Source organism: Mercenaria mercenaria, chromosome 14 (assembly GCF_021730395.1).
Source record: "Mercenaria mercenaria strain notata chromosome 14, MADL_Memer_1, whole genome shotgun sequence".
NCBI classification, from domain to species: Eukaryota; Metazoa; Mollusca; class Bivalvia; order Venerida; family Veneridae; genus Mercenaria; species Mercenaria mercenaria.
The window spans coordinates 41,347,942-41,367,169 of record NC_069374.1 but is presented as its reverse complement, the minus strand read 5'-3'; the positions used below and the strand labels follow the sequence as shown (position 1 = coordinate 41,367,169).

General features: G+C 35.8%; 1 protein-coding gene across 1 annotated transcript in view; it reads left to right on the top strand.

Annotated features, from left to right (window-relative positions):
- Positions 1 to 19,228, top strand: part of LOC123527402 (uncharacterized) — a 168,468-nt gene that overhangs the window by 130,162 nt on the left and 19,078 nt on the right. Inside the window, exons 10-12 of the mRNA XM_053522602.1 lie at positions 5,750 to 5,835; positions 13,895 to 14,015; positions 17,194 to 17,343. Coding sequence (XP_053378577.1) covers positions 5,750 to 5,835; positions 13,895 to 14,015; positions 17,194 to 17,343 — 357 coding nt within the window. The remainder of the gene's footprint in view (positions 1 to 5,749; positions 5,836 to 13,894; positions 14,016 to 17,193; positions 17,344 to 19,228) is intronic.

Here is a 19,228-nt window from a genome sequence, read left to right as displayed (position 1 = left end):
TAGAGGAAGACCCCAGGTTCCCCTCCTTGCTTTATTTAATCACAGGCGAGTGCCAGGGTAGAACCACTGACCTTCTGTAAGCCAGCTGGGTGGCTTCCTTATATGAAGAATTCAGTGGGGCTCGAACCCAAGGGCCACTAGAGCTGGAAAAAGATATTGCTTTAAATGACTTCTTTTCATAAACTGCTTGATGGATCTTCACATCAAACCTGGCCTGTAGTATCTGTGTAAGGTCCTCTCCCAAATTTTTTCAAAGAGGTGCACTTGGCATCGTTTAAGGGCCACTAGAGCTAAAAATAGAAAAGGGTTTAAATGACTTCTTCTCATGAACCACTTGATGGATATTCATCAAAATTAATATGTTACATCATTGTAATGGTTCTGCTCAGTCCCTTTTAGGGGACACCCAAGTTCGAATTAGAATAAAAAAAAGAATTAAACAACTTGTATCATGAAGTTTGTCCTAATGGTTATGCATTTTTGGGGCATCACAGCAAAATATAGGGGGAAAAGAAAACTATAAATAATTTTTTAATGAACTGCTTTAAGGATTTTCACCAAACCTGTTTAGAAACAAGGTCAGGTGGTCAGGGTGCTCTTAAGGTGAGCATCTTAGGCCTGTTAAGGTCTCTTGTTGATGTTTTGGTAGGAAAAATGAGAGAAAGGGTAATGTTTGGTAAATTAAAACTCAGTTTTAGTGTAAGTAGTAATCAAAACAGGTCATTTGCAGTAAGAAGATGTACAGAAAAAATCTGTCTTTGAAAATACATGACTCCTATTTTTCTCTTCATTTTATGTCAGTTTTAAGATAATTCTTCAAAATGAAGTGAGGATTTGCGCTCTGAAATGGGCCTAGCTATGTGTGACTACATTGCAAAAATTGTACATTTTTATTATAGACTGTATAGCACAGCTACTAAACCCTAGATAAGAAAAAGAGCTATCCGTATTTCGGTGGTGCAGCTATCACCAGTTTCAAACTGTAAATGTTTATATTCTGTCTTATATTTTTAGCTCAAAGTGCTCGGGGTGAGCTTTGTGATCGCTCGCCATCCATCCGGCGTCAGTCCACAATTTCCTTTAAACAATGATCATCTATGAAGATTGTTCAAATTATGCCCCTGAGGTGAAAAGAGGCCCATCCCTGGGGGTCCCAAGTTTTACATAGACTTATATAGGAAAAAACTTTAAAAATCTTCTTAACTGAAACCAAAAGCCCTAGGCCTTTGATATTTGGTATGTTGGATTGCCTAGTGGTCCTCTACCAAGATTGTTCAGATTATGTCCCCGAGTTGAAAAGAGGCCAAACCCAGGGGGCCCCAAGTTGTACATAGACTAAATAGAAAAAAAAACTTTAAAAATTGTCTTGCCTGAAACTGCACAGCCTAGGCTTTTGATATTTGGTATGTAGCATTGCCTAGTGTTCCTCTACCAAAATTATTCAACTTATGCCCCTGGGGTGAAAAGAGGCCATGAATGCCATTTGGGTCCCAAGTTTTACATTGACTTATATAGGAAAAAACTTTAACAATCTTCTTGTCTGAAAGTTCAAGGCCTAGGCCTTTGATATTTGGTATAGAATCTATAGCATTGCCTAGTGGTTCTGTAACAAGATTGTTCAAATTATGCCCCTGGGGTGAAAAGAGGCCCCGCCCCAGGGGTCACTTGTATATGAGTTATATAGGAAAAATACTTCAGAAATTATCTGATCATATTTCCTAGACTGTTTAATTATAATTAACTGATGACCACAAGTAATTAGGGGTCACTTGACTATGACCTTGACCTACTGAGTTTTTTAAGATACAGCCTTGAAATTTGGATGACTTATACAGTTTTACACACCGATCTTAGCACTGACTTTCAGTGACCATGAAAGTGACGTATGACCTACTTTCTTAATACTGACCTACTTTCTTAATATTTTAGCATCAGTTTGACATTTGAAACATGTAGGTCATATTACTCACTCTCTACCAAGAAAATATTAAGAAAATTGTGGAGTCACACGTTTACATTTTGATATCTGTCTGTATTGGATCTGTAATTTGATGCATAGACACACTAGAAAAACATTATCGCACATGCAAATGGTCTAAATATCTATGATACTTACACAGGCAAACATTATTAGTAATGAAATTTCCCTTAAAAGGAATATGCCAGTTTTTTTATGCCCCCAAAGGGAGGCATATTAGTTTTCAACTGTCCATCCGTTCGTTAGTCCATTCGTTAGTTCGTTCGTCACAACTTTAACTTTTTGCATGAAGGCACTTTACTCGCGAACCACTGCACCTAGGACCTTCAAACTTCACATGCTGATAGTACTTATTGAGTACACGACCCCTATTAACTTTGGGGTCACCAGGTCAAGGTCACAAGGTCAAAGGTCAAGGTGCTGCGGAGGGCATTTGTCACCATTAGTGACAGCTCTTGTTAAAAGCGGTGGCGCTATCACATCAGTGATGGCGCTATACAGTAGTTGTGGCGCTGTGGCTATGGCATGCGTTTTCTGTTCAATTGCGGCTACCAACTTACACGTCTACCTTGCTTAAGATATGAAAAAATTGAACAGTTTTTTTTCTCATATAACCAACTAATCTCCAATCAATAAAAAACACGCACAGAAAAGACAACAGCTGGTAGCTAAGCATTTCCAAAATAAAAGTGTCCACCACATAATATTTCCTATGTCCATTTCCTCGAGAAATCTAAGCTGCTGATCTCAATCTGCATTGAATCATTTTATTACATCTAGAAACAATCAGCATGTGGAATTTTCCTGGCTGCCACTCTGAAATGACAGGAACTAATTTTATGCATTAATTTTTCTTTTTCAAATATTTCCAAAACATCTAATAATACTTTTGAAATGGTTTTCTCTTTGTTAAAAATCAATCAACTTATCTGCCTAATTAATGATAGAGTCTTCACATGCAGCAAATTAATACAGTTAAGTGTCACAATCGTAAAGTGTTGAAAGTGTTGATTTGAAAATGACTGACTTGTCAAAAGTTTTGTGTTATTTGGAATGTGGTTTCAGTTTTATTACCGTATTTTCCCGAATTAAGGCCCCCCTCTAATTAACGCCCCCCCACCCATTTTGGAGGAAAAAAAAGTCAACAAGAACGGGAAAAAATCACCTACCTCATTTTTATAAGTCCACATAATAAGTAATTTACAGTACTAAAGTCCAATGTATTAAAAATTAAACACACTTTTAAACAGTCCATGTACCGTAAGTCCAAAACATTTGTACTAAGTACGGTACGTAACAGAAAATTAAACGGTAAATACATTTTTGATTTGTTTTTACACCACTCGCACACACGCTTCCTGCCGACTTTAAACAAACTTGCAGCAATGTGTTTACGATATACCCTTTTCTTCGGCAGTTTTAAGAACTTTTAATTTAAAAACAGGCACAGCAGCATGTCAAACCATTGACATTGTGTATTGCGCAATTAGCTACCCGCATGTACTAAGGAAAATGTTATCGGAGTACACAGCTGTTTGGGTCATGACGTAATGTGTAGTGTCGCGAGCGTGTCAAAAAGCCAGACATGGAATACACGAGGTACCGTATTTAAATGCATAAAAGACAAACTGCATTAAATTGGATGCCAAATAATTACGTTTTGGGGGGATTAAACAACACAGAAACACTTTACAGCTAGTTTGAACGATGTTTTTAAGTTGTGTAAAAATTTTCATTTTTTATTTTTTTACCTCAAATAAACGCCCCCTCTTTGGAAAATGTAACGCCCCCGGGGGCGTTAATACGGGAAAATACGGTACCTTTTTTTTTTGATTGGTGAACAAATTAAGCCTTTTTTGAGTGACATATTTTGGAGGAGTATGTATTCTTGTTGTAGAACTTGCCTTCAGTGGGATAGTTGTGTTCATTTGAATTAATCCCTTCAAAGAATAAGGCTTGGCAAGATATTGATCTTCTTTAAGTTGTTAGGAGAGATCCACTTTTCCCTTTTCCTTTTTCACTTGAGACTTCCCATCTGCAACGGATGAACAGTGTCTGCATGATATTTGAATATATAAAAGTTTTATAATGTGATTAAAAGATTAGTCGTTCCATCATTATTCACACACATGCTTCTCTTAAATCTAAAATATCTTTAAGACATTAAATTGAAAAAGGTAAATGACAATCCCTATCATCATACCTTATTTCTCATGAATAATACTACTGATTTGTAGTCAGACGTTCTTACGCTAGCGCCACCACTACTGTATAGCACCATCACTGAGGCGAAAGCGCCACCACTTTTAAAAATGCTGGTGTATTCTCTTTTACGGGAGATTTTATTAATACTAATGTATGTCTGTGTGAGTATCATACACATTTACGCAATAGTGTTCATAGAATGTGTCTTTGCATCGAAATTTTGTTAGAATGCATACAGATATCAAAAATTTACAAACTTCAGAATCAGGAGAAAACCTCTTGACACCACACTTTACATAATATCTTAACGAAATTACAGTCAGTCTATAGTAAAAAATGTTCTTACGCAGCACTACATTCTCTGATTTTTTAAATAAGTTATATCAACGGAAATGTAACGTAAAATATAAATTTTACTCACCTGTTTACATTTTGAAACTGGCAATAGCTGCACCACAGAAATGTCGATAGCTCTTTTCCTTATTACCACTTTTTGGTGATGGAGCTAGGGTTTAGTAGCCGTGTATAGGAAATAATATTAAGGTGTACACCGTTAGACCAGTATATTTGTTCCATTGTCAAATTTAGTGTCGGTACTCACATAGATCTTACTAGTAACTACTGTGTCCTAACATCACAAAAGTGAGCATCCATGTTGTATGGACACATTCCTATTTATTCCCCCCTTCGAGGAACCACGTGTATACTGCTTTAAACCTGTCAGTCGTGTTGGTCAGTTTGGTTCGTCTGTCTTTGGGTAGAGTGATCACATTCTGCCCAATAAATTGAGAACCACTTGACCCAGAACTTCAGACTTAGTATCATGATTGGTCCTATGAAGTAGATGACCCCTGTAGTTTTGGGGGTCAGTAGGTCGTATGTGACAGGGTTCTGAAGTTTGAAAACGGTTTCCACCCAAGAACTTAAGAACTGCTTGACCTGGACTCATCAAACTTGGTAGCATATTGGGCTTATGAAGTAGATGACCTGTATAGTTTTGGGTGTCAGTAGGTGAAGGGTCAAGATGACAGGGCTTGAACCTTGAAAACAGTTTCTGCCTAATAACTTGAGAACCACTTGACCCAGAACCTTCAAACTTGGTAGCTTGATTGGGCTTTTGAAGTGAATGAACCTACAGTTTTTGGGGACAGTAAGTCAAAGGTCAAGGTCACAGGGACCTGAACATTGAAAATGGTTTCCCCTCAATTACTTGAGAACCACTTGAAGAATGTTTAAACTTAATAGCAAGATTTAGCTTAATTATTAGAAGACACTTATTGTTTTTTAGGGGTTAGTAAATCAAAGGTTAAGGCAGCAGGGGCCTGAACCTTGTTATGAAATTGATGACCCCTTTTTTAGGGGGATTAGTAGGTCAGAGGTGACAATGGGACAAGCCATCATGAGGGGCATAGGTGTTTTACACCCAGCTCTTGTTTTAAAATGTTTTAGAGTTTACTCATTTAACTAGTTTACTCATTAAACTAGAACTGTTCATAAATTTGGAGTGACCATTTTGCTGCTTGTTGAAACTGTTGTATAATGATGTAATGTATATTTGCATGCAAGCTTTTCCCACCAGGACAGGACCAATATCTGTATATACAGGCAGGAAATAAATGTGGTTTTCCTCTCGAATGTAAAAAATATGATAGGTGTGATTCATTTTACCAAGTCTGTTGAAACAGTCTTAAACATGCAAAACACTCTAGACAGCATACATAACATAGCGAACTATATCTGAAATATTATATATAATAATAGAAAAACATATTGCTTCTTGAGAACTTTATGACTTAATATGCATTATCTTTTACATAATATTGGGAAAAAGCACAAGTGTTAAAGTACTTTGTGTGTACTTTATATCTGCTTACTCCTTTGTATGATCTATGAATAAATTGGCACGAAGGTTTAATATTATTGGAGGTCAAGGTCATGTATTGAGATCAAAGGTTAAATAGGTGATATTTTGTGGTTGTTATATGCCCATTTTTTAAAAAAAAAAAAAACAGACTTATTATGTGATGGCCCATCCGTCTGTCCGTTCGTCTGTCATATTTCATGTCCGGAGCATAACTTAATAACCATTCATGGTTTAAACTTGGTATATTGGTAGATGACCATTAGACAATGTGCAGAGCACATGAACCAGGTCTATAGGTGAAAGGTAAAGGTCACAAATGGTTCTCAGAGGTCAAATTTGTCCTTCATATTTCGTGTCCAGAGCACAACTTCAATCTTCAATCTTTGAAAATAGGTAAGTTGCAATTTGATGATGTGCAGAGTGCATGAACAACGTCTGTAGATCAAAGGTCAAGGTCACAGTGAGGTCAAATCTGTCTCATAGTTTTTGTACAGAGCATAACTTGATAACCAATTAAGGTATAGACTTCAAACTTGGCATATAGGTAGGTGGCGATGAGACGATGTGCGTAGCACATTAAAAAGGTTAATGTCACAAATCGAGTTCAAAACTGTCCTTTGTATTTTGTGTCCAGAGCACAACTTAGACACTGTTCAAGGTATTGACTTTAAAGCTGGAATACTGTTGGGTGGTGATGAGGTGATTTGAGGAGTGCAGAATCCACATAACCACCCTCCCCCCCCCTACACACACACTCACCAAAACCCCCACAAATTTCCATAATCATCTCACAGAGTGCATGTCAAAACTTTGTGCCATGTGGATTCAAAGTCAAGGTCATACAGTGAGATCAAAGACCATGTCATTTTAACAGTTTTTTTACCCATTGAAAGATAGACTTATTGCATGTTACAACTATTTGCCACACTTGGAGGTCAAAGATCAAATTGGGTCCATACAAATTGTTGCTTTTCTCTTTTTAGCTCATCTGAACCAAAGGTTCAGGATGAGCTGTTGTATAGGTGCATGGTCCGGCATTAATGAAGGTACATTTAAATGACTTCTTTGCATGAACTGCTGAATGGATCTTCACCAAACTTGATCTATTGCATCATTGTAAGGTCCTCTCCAAATGTGTTTGAATGTTGGCACTTGGCCCCTTTTAGGGGCTTCTGGAGCTTAAAATAGAAATACCTTTAAAAGGCTTTTTCTCATGAACCACTTGATTGATCTTCATCAAACTTTGTGAGTAGCATTTTCAAGTCTTGTCCTAGTTTTGTTTTAATAGGGACAATTAGGGTCCGATATTGCTAAAAAATAGAAATAATTTTAAATGACATCTTCTCATGAACCACTTCATTGATCTCCATCAAACTTAGTCTGAACCATCATAATAAGATCCTTGATATTGATCAGATTTGGGCTCATTTTAGGGGCCACTATAACATCATGTAGACACACCTTTTAACAACTTCTTCTCATGAACAGTTTGATCGTTTTACATCAAACTTTTGTGTGTGGCATAATTAGTCCTCTCTTAATTATTATCAAATGGGGTCACTCAGCCCTTTTTTAGGGTAGCTACAGCTAAATATAGAAAAACCTTTAAATGACTTTAACTGACTTCTTGTCATGGACTGCTTGGTGGATCTTCATGAAACTTGGTCATGGAACTTAGTCTTAGCATCTGTGTAAGATCTTCTCCCAATTTTGTCCAGATGGTGCTCGTTTTAAGGACTAGTTTACACTAAACACAGAAACTGTTGTTACCATTAATTCAGTGTGTTATACATATATTTAAGGTTAAATAGTCCAGGTGAGCAACTTAGGTCCATTATGGCCCTCTTGTACTGGAGTTAATACACATAGTTTTGCTAAAAGCTATATGCAGATTAGCTGTCAGAATGTCAGGAAAAATCCAGGTTGTATTTTAACTTCTAAAGATGGTGCTGTTATAAACATGTTTGGAGGCAGTTTGGTGTGTTACTGACTGTTTCAATGAGCTACTATATGTAAAAAGTAGATAATCTGTTGTTGTGCAGTATATATGTATGTATATGTAATTATACCCCCACAAAATGAAGTCTGGGGGGTATATAGGAGTGAGCTTGTCTGTTGGTCGGTCTGTTGGTTTTCATGGTTTCTGGACAATAACTCATGAAAGGCTTGACATATTTTAATAATTTTTGGTACACAGGTGTAACATTATAAAATACAGGTCAAGTTTGACTTTGAGGTTAGTAGGTCAAAGGTCAAGGTCACAATGACCCGGTACATTTAAACGGTTTCCAGATGATAACTTGAAAACGCTTTGACCACGTATCATAAATTTTGGTACTCACGTGTAACATCATAAAATACATGTCAAGTTCGACTCGACTTTGAGGTCAGTAGGTCAAGGGTCAAGGTCACAATGACTTGGAACAGTTAAACAGTTTCCGGATGGTAGCTTGGCCTAGGATCATGAAAGTTGATAGGGAGGTTGGTCATGACCAGCAGATGACCCTATTGATTTTGAGGTCAGTATGTCAAAGGTCAAGGACACAGTGAACCGGAACAGTTAAACCATTTTCGGACAATAAGCTGAGAATGCTTGGGCCTAGGATCATGAAAGTAAAAATGATAGGAAGGTTGGTGTTGACCAGCATATGACACCTATTGATTCTGAGGTCAGTAGGTCAAAGGTCAAAGCTTAGGCCTAAGATCACGAAACTTAATAGGGAGGTTGATCATGACCAGCAGATGACCCCTATGGATTTTGAGGTTGGTCTTTGACATTGGCTTATTTCTGTGACAAGCCCATATTGTGGGGGTATAATTCATCACTCCTGTGACAGCTCTTAGTTGTTATATCTTCTGCTTTGTTGTACAAAATGTGTAAACTTTCTTTGTGAACAACCACTTGGTGGATTTACCAGACTTGGTCATCTGTGGCAATCCTACTTCTCTGAAATATATTCAAACTGGTCTGCACTTGTGTACAAAGAGGCCTTAATATAGACAAAAAGTCCTTTACTTTCCCTTGAACTGCTTGATTGTGAAATTTCAAGGAGGTAGAGTGTCTGACTTCTGATCTGGAGGTTATGGGATGGAATCCCAGTGAGAGAAGAATTTGACTGCAATTTCCACAATCCAATGATTAAGTACTGGTCAGATGTCCAGGAAGCAGTTATCCAGACTAAAATTTAATGTAAATTGTGAAAATCTGCCTGTATTCTCCTTGCATGGTTATTTCTCTCCCCTTGTGCTAGTGGTTTCACTTTACATAGTTTTTTGTTCAGATGCATAGTTATTAAACAATGAGGGCATAAAGAAGACCTGCTTTACTTTCATTTTTACATGCATATTGAAATATAAATAGAAATGCAGCATTTCATCTTGTCTATAACCATTGTTTTGTTCTATACCAGTCTGCTTGTTGTTCTATACATCTCTGTTGTTCTTTCGTCTGCTTGTTAACCTTTTTTTTTGTTACAGAATATACAACACTTGAATTCCTTCTTTATTTCACAGAAAATAAATCTTGTCATGTTGGAATGCTATATAACAGGCTACCAGAGTTCAGGACAAAATACAATCCCTCCTCTACTCATTTTGTCCAAGTCTGCCAATCCCCACCCCAATTTATTTGGATAAATAAAAGCTTTTAAAAGAAGAATATATTAAGTTACATTAGGTTAAAAAATTGAAGAAGAAGTACTTTAAGAAGATGATATTAAATTTAAGAAGGAATGAGATGAAAATAAGGATATTTTAAAAAAAAAATTCAGGGGGATTTTGTCTGTATACCAAGTTACAAAGTTAGCCTCGACTTTACCAGATTTTACTCCTGGTACTTTATAGATATTTTATAAAACTCCTTAGATGTAGCATGTGCTCTTAGATTTTTTGTCTCCTCAGAATTTTGGTGGGCACTTAGTTTTGCCTTTGTTTGTTTTCCTGTTAATCCATCCAGATGTCTGTCTATCCATTCAAATATTTTCTGTGTGTATATTTGAGCTGGAGTTGTCAAACAGCCTAGGATTGTTATTCAGTATATGAACATGTACAACTTGGGTTTTGTTTGGGATTTCTTTCAGTAAGGCCACAGTTAATACCCTCAGGTCAAAAATACTAATAAAGTTTGATAAACAATGTAAAACTTGTGTTGCTGATATCTCAAGAAGTGTTCGACCTAGAGTTTAAATGTTATTCATCATGTGAAGATGTGGGGTTTGGGTTTTGTTTCCAATGTCACTCAGCAAGGCTAGGGGTATAGCCCTTAACTTAGCCAAAAATATGAAGGGCGTGAAAGTTTGTGTCACACATCTCAAGTAGTATTTTACCTAGGGTCATGAACTTTTATAAGATTGTTGTTTAGCATGTGAAATTATGCACCTTTGGTTTTGTTTAGGATTATATCTTGTATTGTATCTTTAGTTTCTTGATAATGATTTGTAGTATCTTTAATCCCATTCCCCTCCACCCTTTTCCCACTCAACTTTCACAAACACAAGGTACTATGAAGGTTTACTTAGTCTTGCAAGTATCTTATGACTGTAAAGTGACAGAGAGTGGGGGCATGAGTGGCCTGTGGGCAAGCATCTGTGTATTTTTTTATTAATTTTGTGTATATTTTTATAGTTCCTTTAAATGTTTTGTTCTGATTTCTGATTGTTTGCTTGTTACCTTTACATAAATTAAAGTGAAGATCCTTAGACAGTCTTAGAAGAATATATTTCAAAGCATTTTGATTTGAATAAGTGCTAAAATTTTGTAATGGAATTCTTAGCTGTACTATAGGAAGTATATATGGAGAGCTATCCTACTCGACTTGGCATCCACGTTCTCTTTATCTCTGTAATTACTTATTAGATTTGCATCAAACTTAAAATAGCTTTTCCTTAACATCACCTACATAATATGGCACAAGGGCCATAACTCTGGCAGCAATATTTCATGAATAATCCCTCCTTTTTACTTTGAATTTCAGGTTAAAGTTTTGGTGCACTATCAGTCGATCTTTCTTATTACAAGATGGATTTGATTCAAACTTAAATAAGTTGTTCCACACCACCATCCACATCATATGACTAAAGGCCCATAACTCTTGCACAGTTTTCTTTTTCCTGTATTATGCTGCCTATTTATTTGGAATTTTAGGTTAATTTTGATGCATTTTCACTATATCTCTGTTACTACAGAAATGATTTGATTCAGACTTAGAGGAAATGCTCCACATCATCTCCCACATCACAGAACATAAGGGCCATAACTATGGCACCAATATGTTATGAATTATCTTACTTGTTACCTAAAATATCAGGTTTATAATGTATTTTATTCAAACTTAAATAATTCTTTCGCACCATCACCCATATGACACATGGTCCATAACTCTGGCACCAATATTTTATGAACTATGCCCCCTTTTTACTTAGAATTTCAGGTTTAAGATGAGATGCACTTTTACTCTATCTCAGTTATCACTATACAGATTTGATTCAAAGTTAGTTGTTCCATATTCATATTAGCAATATGGTATGACACATGGTGCATTACTCTTGCAGAAATTTCCATGAATGATGACCCTTTGATACTTAGTTAATGTTTTGATATACTTTACCTCTATCTCTGTAAATACTTAATACATTTTGGATAAGGACACAAATATGAAATGACATGTCATACACAGACCCTAGCGCAAAGTTTAGTAGGGTCACACGTTCAATAGGGTTTGTTTCTGTCCAGTTCTTTATCAGTGGATTTAAATATTGCTAGGCACAGATGTTCCAATATTGAGATGACTGAGACCCCGAGCCTAAGGTCAAGGTCACACTTGGAAGTCAAAGGTCAAAAATGATTTTGTTACTGTCTGGTCAATAACTCTGTCATCCATCAAATTATTTTATTAGTTCTTGGCACAAATATTGTTTCTAATGAGAGGATGTGTGAACCACATCTAGTTTCGTAGCTTTTTCCGTCCAGTCTGTAAAATATCTTAGGTCACTTTTATTGTCATGTCTGTAGCTTTTTCATCTATTCATTAATATTTAAGTAACTTTGTAGAAATATTCAACATAACATGCTCATGTGGCATACTTAATTAAAGAAAAATTGTTGGTAATTTTTCTTCAGAATCACTACCCTTTAAAATGATGAAGTATTTCATTATTAAAAAATGAAATGTTATTGAAAATACTTTATTTTTAGATGTTGTAAGCATATCTTTATTAGCTCTTGAATAAAAATGATGAGTTATTGTCATCACTTGATCGGCGTTGGCGTTGCCTGGTAAAGTTTTGTTTAGGTCAGCTTTTCTCCTAAACTGTCAAAGCTATTGCTTTAAAACTTGCAACACTTGTTCACCATCAAAAGCTGACTCTGTACAGCAAGAAACAGAACTCCATCCTGCTTTTTGCAAGAATTATGGCCCCTTTTGGACTTAGAAAATATCAAAGTTCTTGGTTAAGTTTTTTGTTTAGGTCAGCTTTTCTCCTTTACGGTCAAAGCTATTGCTTTAAAACTTGGAGCAGTTATTTGCCATTAAAAGCTGACACTGCACAGCATGTACCGTAACTCTGCATTGCTTTTTGCAAGAATTATGGCCTCTTTTGGACTTAGAAAATCATGGGTAGGTCAGTATTTCTATTATACAGAGACAAAAAAATCAGATGAGCATCTGCACCCGCAGACATTTTAACGATGTTATAAATTAAGCAATCAACAACTGTAGGTTTTTATTTATGCAAATTTTAATCCAAACATTGTGCATTAGAACATGTTGTATATAATAGCACATTATTGTATATATGTCATTGACAGATATCGGGTCATAAGGTTATAATGCAATTATTGTGATATTTTGTCACATTCCAGTAAATTCCACGGCAATACTCCATTCACATGTTGTTGTTTTTTTAGAGTTCTTGCTAAATGAATTTATAGTTAATTTGTCTATATTCATTTTGCAGGAAAATCATTTTATTTTATGCAAACTGATGAAATACTGTATTCTATCAGTTAAATAATTTCATATGTCATCACTCGCACTGTGAAAATATGAAATCTATATTTTCACACTGTGAGAGATATAGCTCCGCCCCCTCATACATTGTGTATGAATTTTAAATTATTTGCTTAAAACAGGATGAAAATTGTAGTCGCACTTTGTTCTTTATAGTATATTTCTCGATTCAAATCATTTTACTTGATGAGAATTTCATAACGATATGCAGCAAAAAATAAAATAAAATGGAACTTTATGTTGTGTGCGTCTTTATAACGTCACAACACGTCTGACGTCATGTCTGTTTACGCGCGTCTGTTTCCCGCGCTGAGATTAAAAATTGTTGCAAAATGCACATCTCAACGTAATTGAGCATAAAATAAAAAGAAAATTTGTTTGTTTTTCGTGAATATGGAATATATCTCACCTCGAAGTGAGAAAATGTTCACATTTTCACTCGCGCTACGCGCTCGTGAAAATATTTGAAATTTTCTCACTTCTCAGTGAGATATATTCCATATTCACTCAAAACAAACAAATATCCTCTATTTATTTCTTAATTGAACATGATTAGAATATAAGTAACAGGTGCAATGGCCAGATGATTTATGTTTCTATGATATTAACATATCTTAAAATAAAAAGAATTGAAAATGCTGTATTGGTCCAAATCTAGCCAAGATCTGCACATAATAATTATGGTATCTGCCTTGCCTCAAAATGTAGAGTTACTTCCATTACCATTGTAACCATTTGACTTCTTTAACCACTTGGTAATGGTTTTCCAGCATCTCAGTTGTATAGTTAACATAATGAGTTGTCTATTAAATTGTCTGTTTCATACATTTTTGTTTCATAGTATAATAGATGCATTTGACCCAGACTACTGGAAATTTCCAAAGTTCCGTAAAGCTGAGTACCTTGAAGTAGAGCAGAACAGCGGAGAAATGTTGATCATACCGTCTGGATGGTACCATCAGGTATGTTAAAGTTTTCTCCTTGTAATGTATGCTTCTTTTCAAATTGGCGTCACTGCAAATGTGATTCCTTGAATTGGTAGATCATTAAATGTATCCCTGGGTAATGCCAGGCAAAATCAAAATCAAGATAAATTGTTCCATCAGTCTGCCCTTGCCATAAATTACAAGTAGAATATTTTTTAAAGTTAATATTATAATGCATTTCCTTGTAGTGGTATTGCCAGTAATCTAAGAGAAAATCAGTCATTGTTTTTAGCTCACTAGATGAGCTGTTATGTCACTCACCATTCATCCCTTGTCTGTTCTTTGTGCATTATTACATGAAATTGTCCTCATTATGGTCACTCACCATTCATCCTTGTCTGTTCTTTGTGCATTATTACATGAAATTGTCCTCATTATGGTCACTCACCATTCATCCTTGTCTGTTCTTTGTGCATTATTACATGAAATTGTCCTCATTATGGTCACTCACCATTCATCCTTGTCTGTTCTTTGTGCATTATTACATGAAATTGTCCTCATTATGGTCACTCACCATTCATCCTTGTCTGTTCTTTGTGCATTATTACATGAAATTGTCCTCATCATGGTCATCAACATGTTCTGTGCATTCATTTATGTTACAGCCCTGAACCAGTACAACTGAGTTTGGATCTGTTACAGGGCCATTATAAAAACCTATGATTAGTAACGTATTAGTATCTTTCTGGCGATATATGACCATTTTGTGTCGATTCGCCATAAAACCCAATGCACTCGCTCACTAGATTTCTTCAGTTTTCGTATGAATTGCTGATGTCTGTGTTAGTAGTGTTATAGAATCACTGGACCTCAAATTCCAAACTTGTGTAAACAAAACTTTCCTGACATGAGATCTGCAGTATAGGCATGATACACATTCTAATTTATTTACAAATGGTACTAGCACTCCGTGATTTCAGTAAGCAGTGCATCTAAATTGTCCTGAACTTTGTGCAGTACAACTGTCAAACCCCTTCGGGTCGCAAAATTACATTACATTCGCGAATAAATAATAAAAGGATGAAACATTTACCACAATAAACAGATAAGATGTAAATCTGTATCAGTACTTTTACTGCAACTACCATTTTGGTGTATCCTTTTGTAGAAAATACACAATTCACTGATGTTTATCAGAGAAATTTAGTGGAAACAAGTGCCATTTCCAGGCAAACGACCAAAAACTACTGTAGTGCAATAAAACTACCCGAAGTATATTCAGATACTGTATCATCTGCTCAATATCGGACTGTATATCATTTGTGTATTAATAATATAAATGCAGAACAATTTTATATTAGGGGAATCCTTACAGCGTCTATCTTTTCTGGAGACATAAGAGCCATGACAGTCCTAAGTTTAGGGTAACGTTTTAATTGGTCAATCGGTGGACGGATAGCTCAGTGGTTTGCACACTGGCCTTCCAATCCTGAGGTCGGGGGTTCGATCTCCGGCAGCTACTCGGGAATTTTCAGAAACGCTTTTCAGTGTTTCCCACCCAACTAGAGGTGTACTGGTCAGGAACCCAGGCAATCCTTGCATGTATCAGTGCTATACACTGGGCACGTTAAAGAAACAGGCTGTCTATTCGTAACGAGCTAGGCTAAGTTAGCCGGACAAGCCTGTATCTGATTTCTGATCTCTCTGTCGTGGGGGCTTTGTCTCACTCTGTCCCTCTGGTCAGATCGCTCTGTGTCTGTACTAGTAGAGGATGAATTATACGCCCTGTGTGGCTGCATTTGAACTATGTAAAGCGCCTTTGAACGTGAAATTGATCATGAAAAGGGCGCTATATAAATCTGGTATAATAATAATCGTTTCCGCTATCGTTGCTGATTGGAAGAGAATGCATTTGAAAGTTTGACGGTGGGACAATTTCGATTGTATATTCCAATGCCCAAAAACTTATAAATACAAGCGCAGACGTCAGTCCCGAGCTTTCCATCCGTCAGACACGGACACTAGGTCACGTGTTATAGGTTAACAATCCGCCATCTGCCAACATCCGCCAAAGATTATATATCCAGGATACTACTTTATTAATGGATTTGTTATTATTTATAATTATTCAGAGTCGAACTAGATTCAGTTTTCTATATATTTTATTCATTGTCTTCAAATACTAAGTCCACATTGCTAATATTAATAATTCCAAAGATGTATTTCTAATGTCTGACTTAACCTTTAACTAAACTTGTACTAACTTTTTACTAACTAACAATTTGTTTCTCTCAGCTCCCTTTCTCTCATATCAAGACACACCCCTTATTCTTCTCTCACAATCAACATTCACTTCCTGCCCTAACTCCCTAATTCCATTAATTAACAGCTATCATTCATTGGTCACTTACCTAACACACAAACTCACACTTGTCAATCACATACATATAGATCTCATTTACCCCCTATCAGGTTCCCATATTGTTAAGTCTTTGACTACTAATTTGGCATCACTATACAAGCTAGGGGTCCGTCCGCAGCCCTTTTGATATATCTAACTGAAACTGATATAATTATACATCAATGTACTTAAATAATAGTTATTCACTAACACATGGTGAGGAGACCTGTACATAACTAATTGCAGACTTTATATGATTTTATGAAATATGAATTATTATGAAATATAATTTCATAATTTTCTCTCTGTTATAATTATACATATTTATATGTACAGTTAATCCGCCAGCATATTTATTTATATTTGGTATGTGTAAACTCTAGTTATTAAATCTGCCAAACGAGATCCGCTAAAAGCTTACATTTCCTTAATAGACGTACCTATTCCTCCTATATTAAACATAGTAACATTGTGGAACATTGTGGGTGACATTATATAATAAGTATCATTAAACTAAAGCATTGTTGTATTTTTCTTAGTTAATACAATATTAAAAAGTACAGAAATAGACATCAGTCTTTATGTGAATTTAGGTAGTTACGTATTCGGCCTATATAAAAACCACTACTGTACCATCTCTATATCAAATAGCCCTACCATTCTGTGACTCGAGCCTGGGCAATAGCAATATAATAATATCGTCATGAAATAAGACCCAACGACGATTACAGTAATTTAGCTTGGACTTCATGTGAATTGCTGATGTCTGTGTTTTCAATTTCCATTCCTGTTCGTGTTTCCCAAATTTTTCAGGCATACAATGATGAAGAGACCTTGTCCATATCAATGGAGTTGATGAACAGAAACAACTATCTGGTTGTGTTAGAGGAAATCATACGAGGGAAGAATCTAAGTCGTAAGAAACTTCCAGCCCACTTTCACACTCTTCTACCACCAGATCAGGTGAGAACTGTACCAATGTTAAACTATGGAATTTTAATTTTGTTATTTTCAAATGGCAAAGTATGTTTTAAAGAAACTGAAGACATGAACTATAATTTGTATATTTAGTAATGTAAAATGTAACATAGCATTCAATGTAACATCTCTTACAAGTTAGAGGCTTGTTGATAAACATATAAACCCATATAAATAGTTGTATAATATGTAACTAAAGAGTGCTAATATAAAATTGATATGAACATTTTTAAGAAAAACATTTATTAAATATGTATGAATGAAAAATAGCACATTTTGGAAGAATGACGTTAGATTTTAAGAATCACTAAAAATCAACTTTCTCTTAACTTATTCTGGCAATCTATATATTTTTTTTTGCTGAACGTTGAACTTTTAATGCTAACTTCATCATTTGATTACCTGCTCATTTAAATTTGCAGTAAAAACTTAATGCCAAAAATGTTTATTTTTTAAGGGTTACGTATCTTTTTCCCATATTTTCCTTTTTTAAAATTGAAATTTAATCAAATTGCAGCTTCTAGTATACACCTTGAAAAAACATGCAAACTTGAAATGATTTACTAACATAATGGAACAATTTTTTAGCTCATCTGAGCAATGCTCATGGTGAGCTGTTGTGATCACGCTATGTCCGTTGTGCGCCTGTCCGTCATCAACAATTGTGTTTAAAAGACATCTCCTCCATAACCACTGAATGGATTTTGACGAAACTTGGCATGGATGTTCCTTGGATAGTCCTCTACCAAAATTGTTCAAACGGTTCCACTTTAGCCGTCAGAGCTAAAAATAGAAAAATCTTCAATCAACATCTCCTAAACCGATGGTCCGATTTTGAAATAATTTCACACAAATGGTCCTTATGTCACCCTCTACCAAGATTGTTCAAATTATATTGATTCGTCAAAAAATATGGTCTCCAGAGGGCGTGGTCACTTTTCCCTATATGTATATAGTGGAAACTTTAAAAATCTTCTTGTGTGAAACTGCTGGCCCAATTTTAGAATAATTTTACACAAATGGTCCTTGTGTGACCCTCTACCAAGATTATTCAAATTATTTTGATTCGTCAAAAAACATGGCCTCCAGAGAGCATGGTCACTTTTCCCTATATGTATATAGTGGAAACTAAAAATCTTCTTGTGTGAAACTACTGGCCCGATTTTAGAATAATTTTACACAAATGGTCCTTGTGTGAACCTCTACCAAGATTGTTCAAATGATTTTGAATCGTCAAAAAACATGGCTGCCGGAGGGCGTGGTCACTTTTCCCTATATGTACATGTATACAGGGGAAACTTTAAAAATCTTCTTGTGTGAAACTGCTGGCCTGATTTTTGAATAATTTTACACAAATAGTCCTTATGTCACCCTCTACCAAGATTGTTCAAATGATTATGATTCGTCAAAAAATGGGCCACCAGAGGGCTTGGTCACTTTTCCCTATATCCTTAAGACGGCCAGCACATATTTATGCAATCTCGCCAGGCATATGTATGTTTTTGACAACACAGAAAATGACGTCACACAGCTATTTCCGGAAGTAAATAAAATGAAAGTAGAAATGCTAAACTTGAAAACGAAAGCCGCATTTTGATTCGTAGATAGTCAGGGGTCACGCGCAGGGGTCACCCCGTCTAAATGTATGCACGTGGACTTCTTTTTTCTTTTTTTTTAGCTCACCTGTCACATAGTGACAAGGTGAGCTTTTGTGATCATCCTTCGTCCGTCGTCAGTCCTTCCGTGTGTCCGTCAACAATTTCTTGACTGCACGATAGTGGTTTCATTTATGATTTTATTTTAACCAAACTTGCACACAACTTGTATCACCATAAGATCTCGGTTCCTTTCTTGAACTGGCTAGATCCCA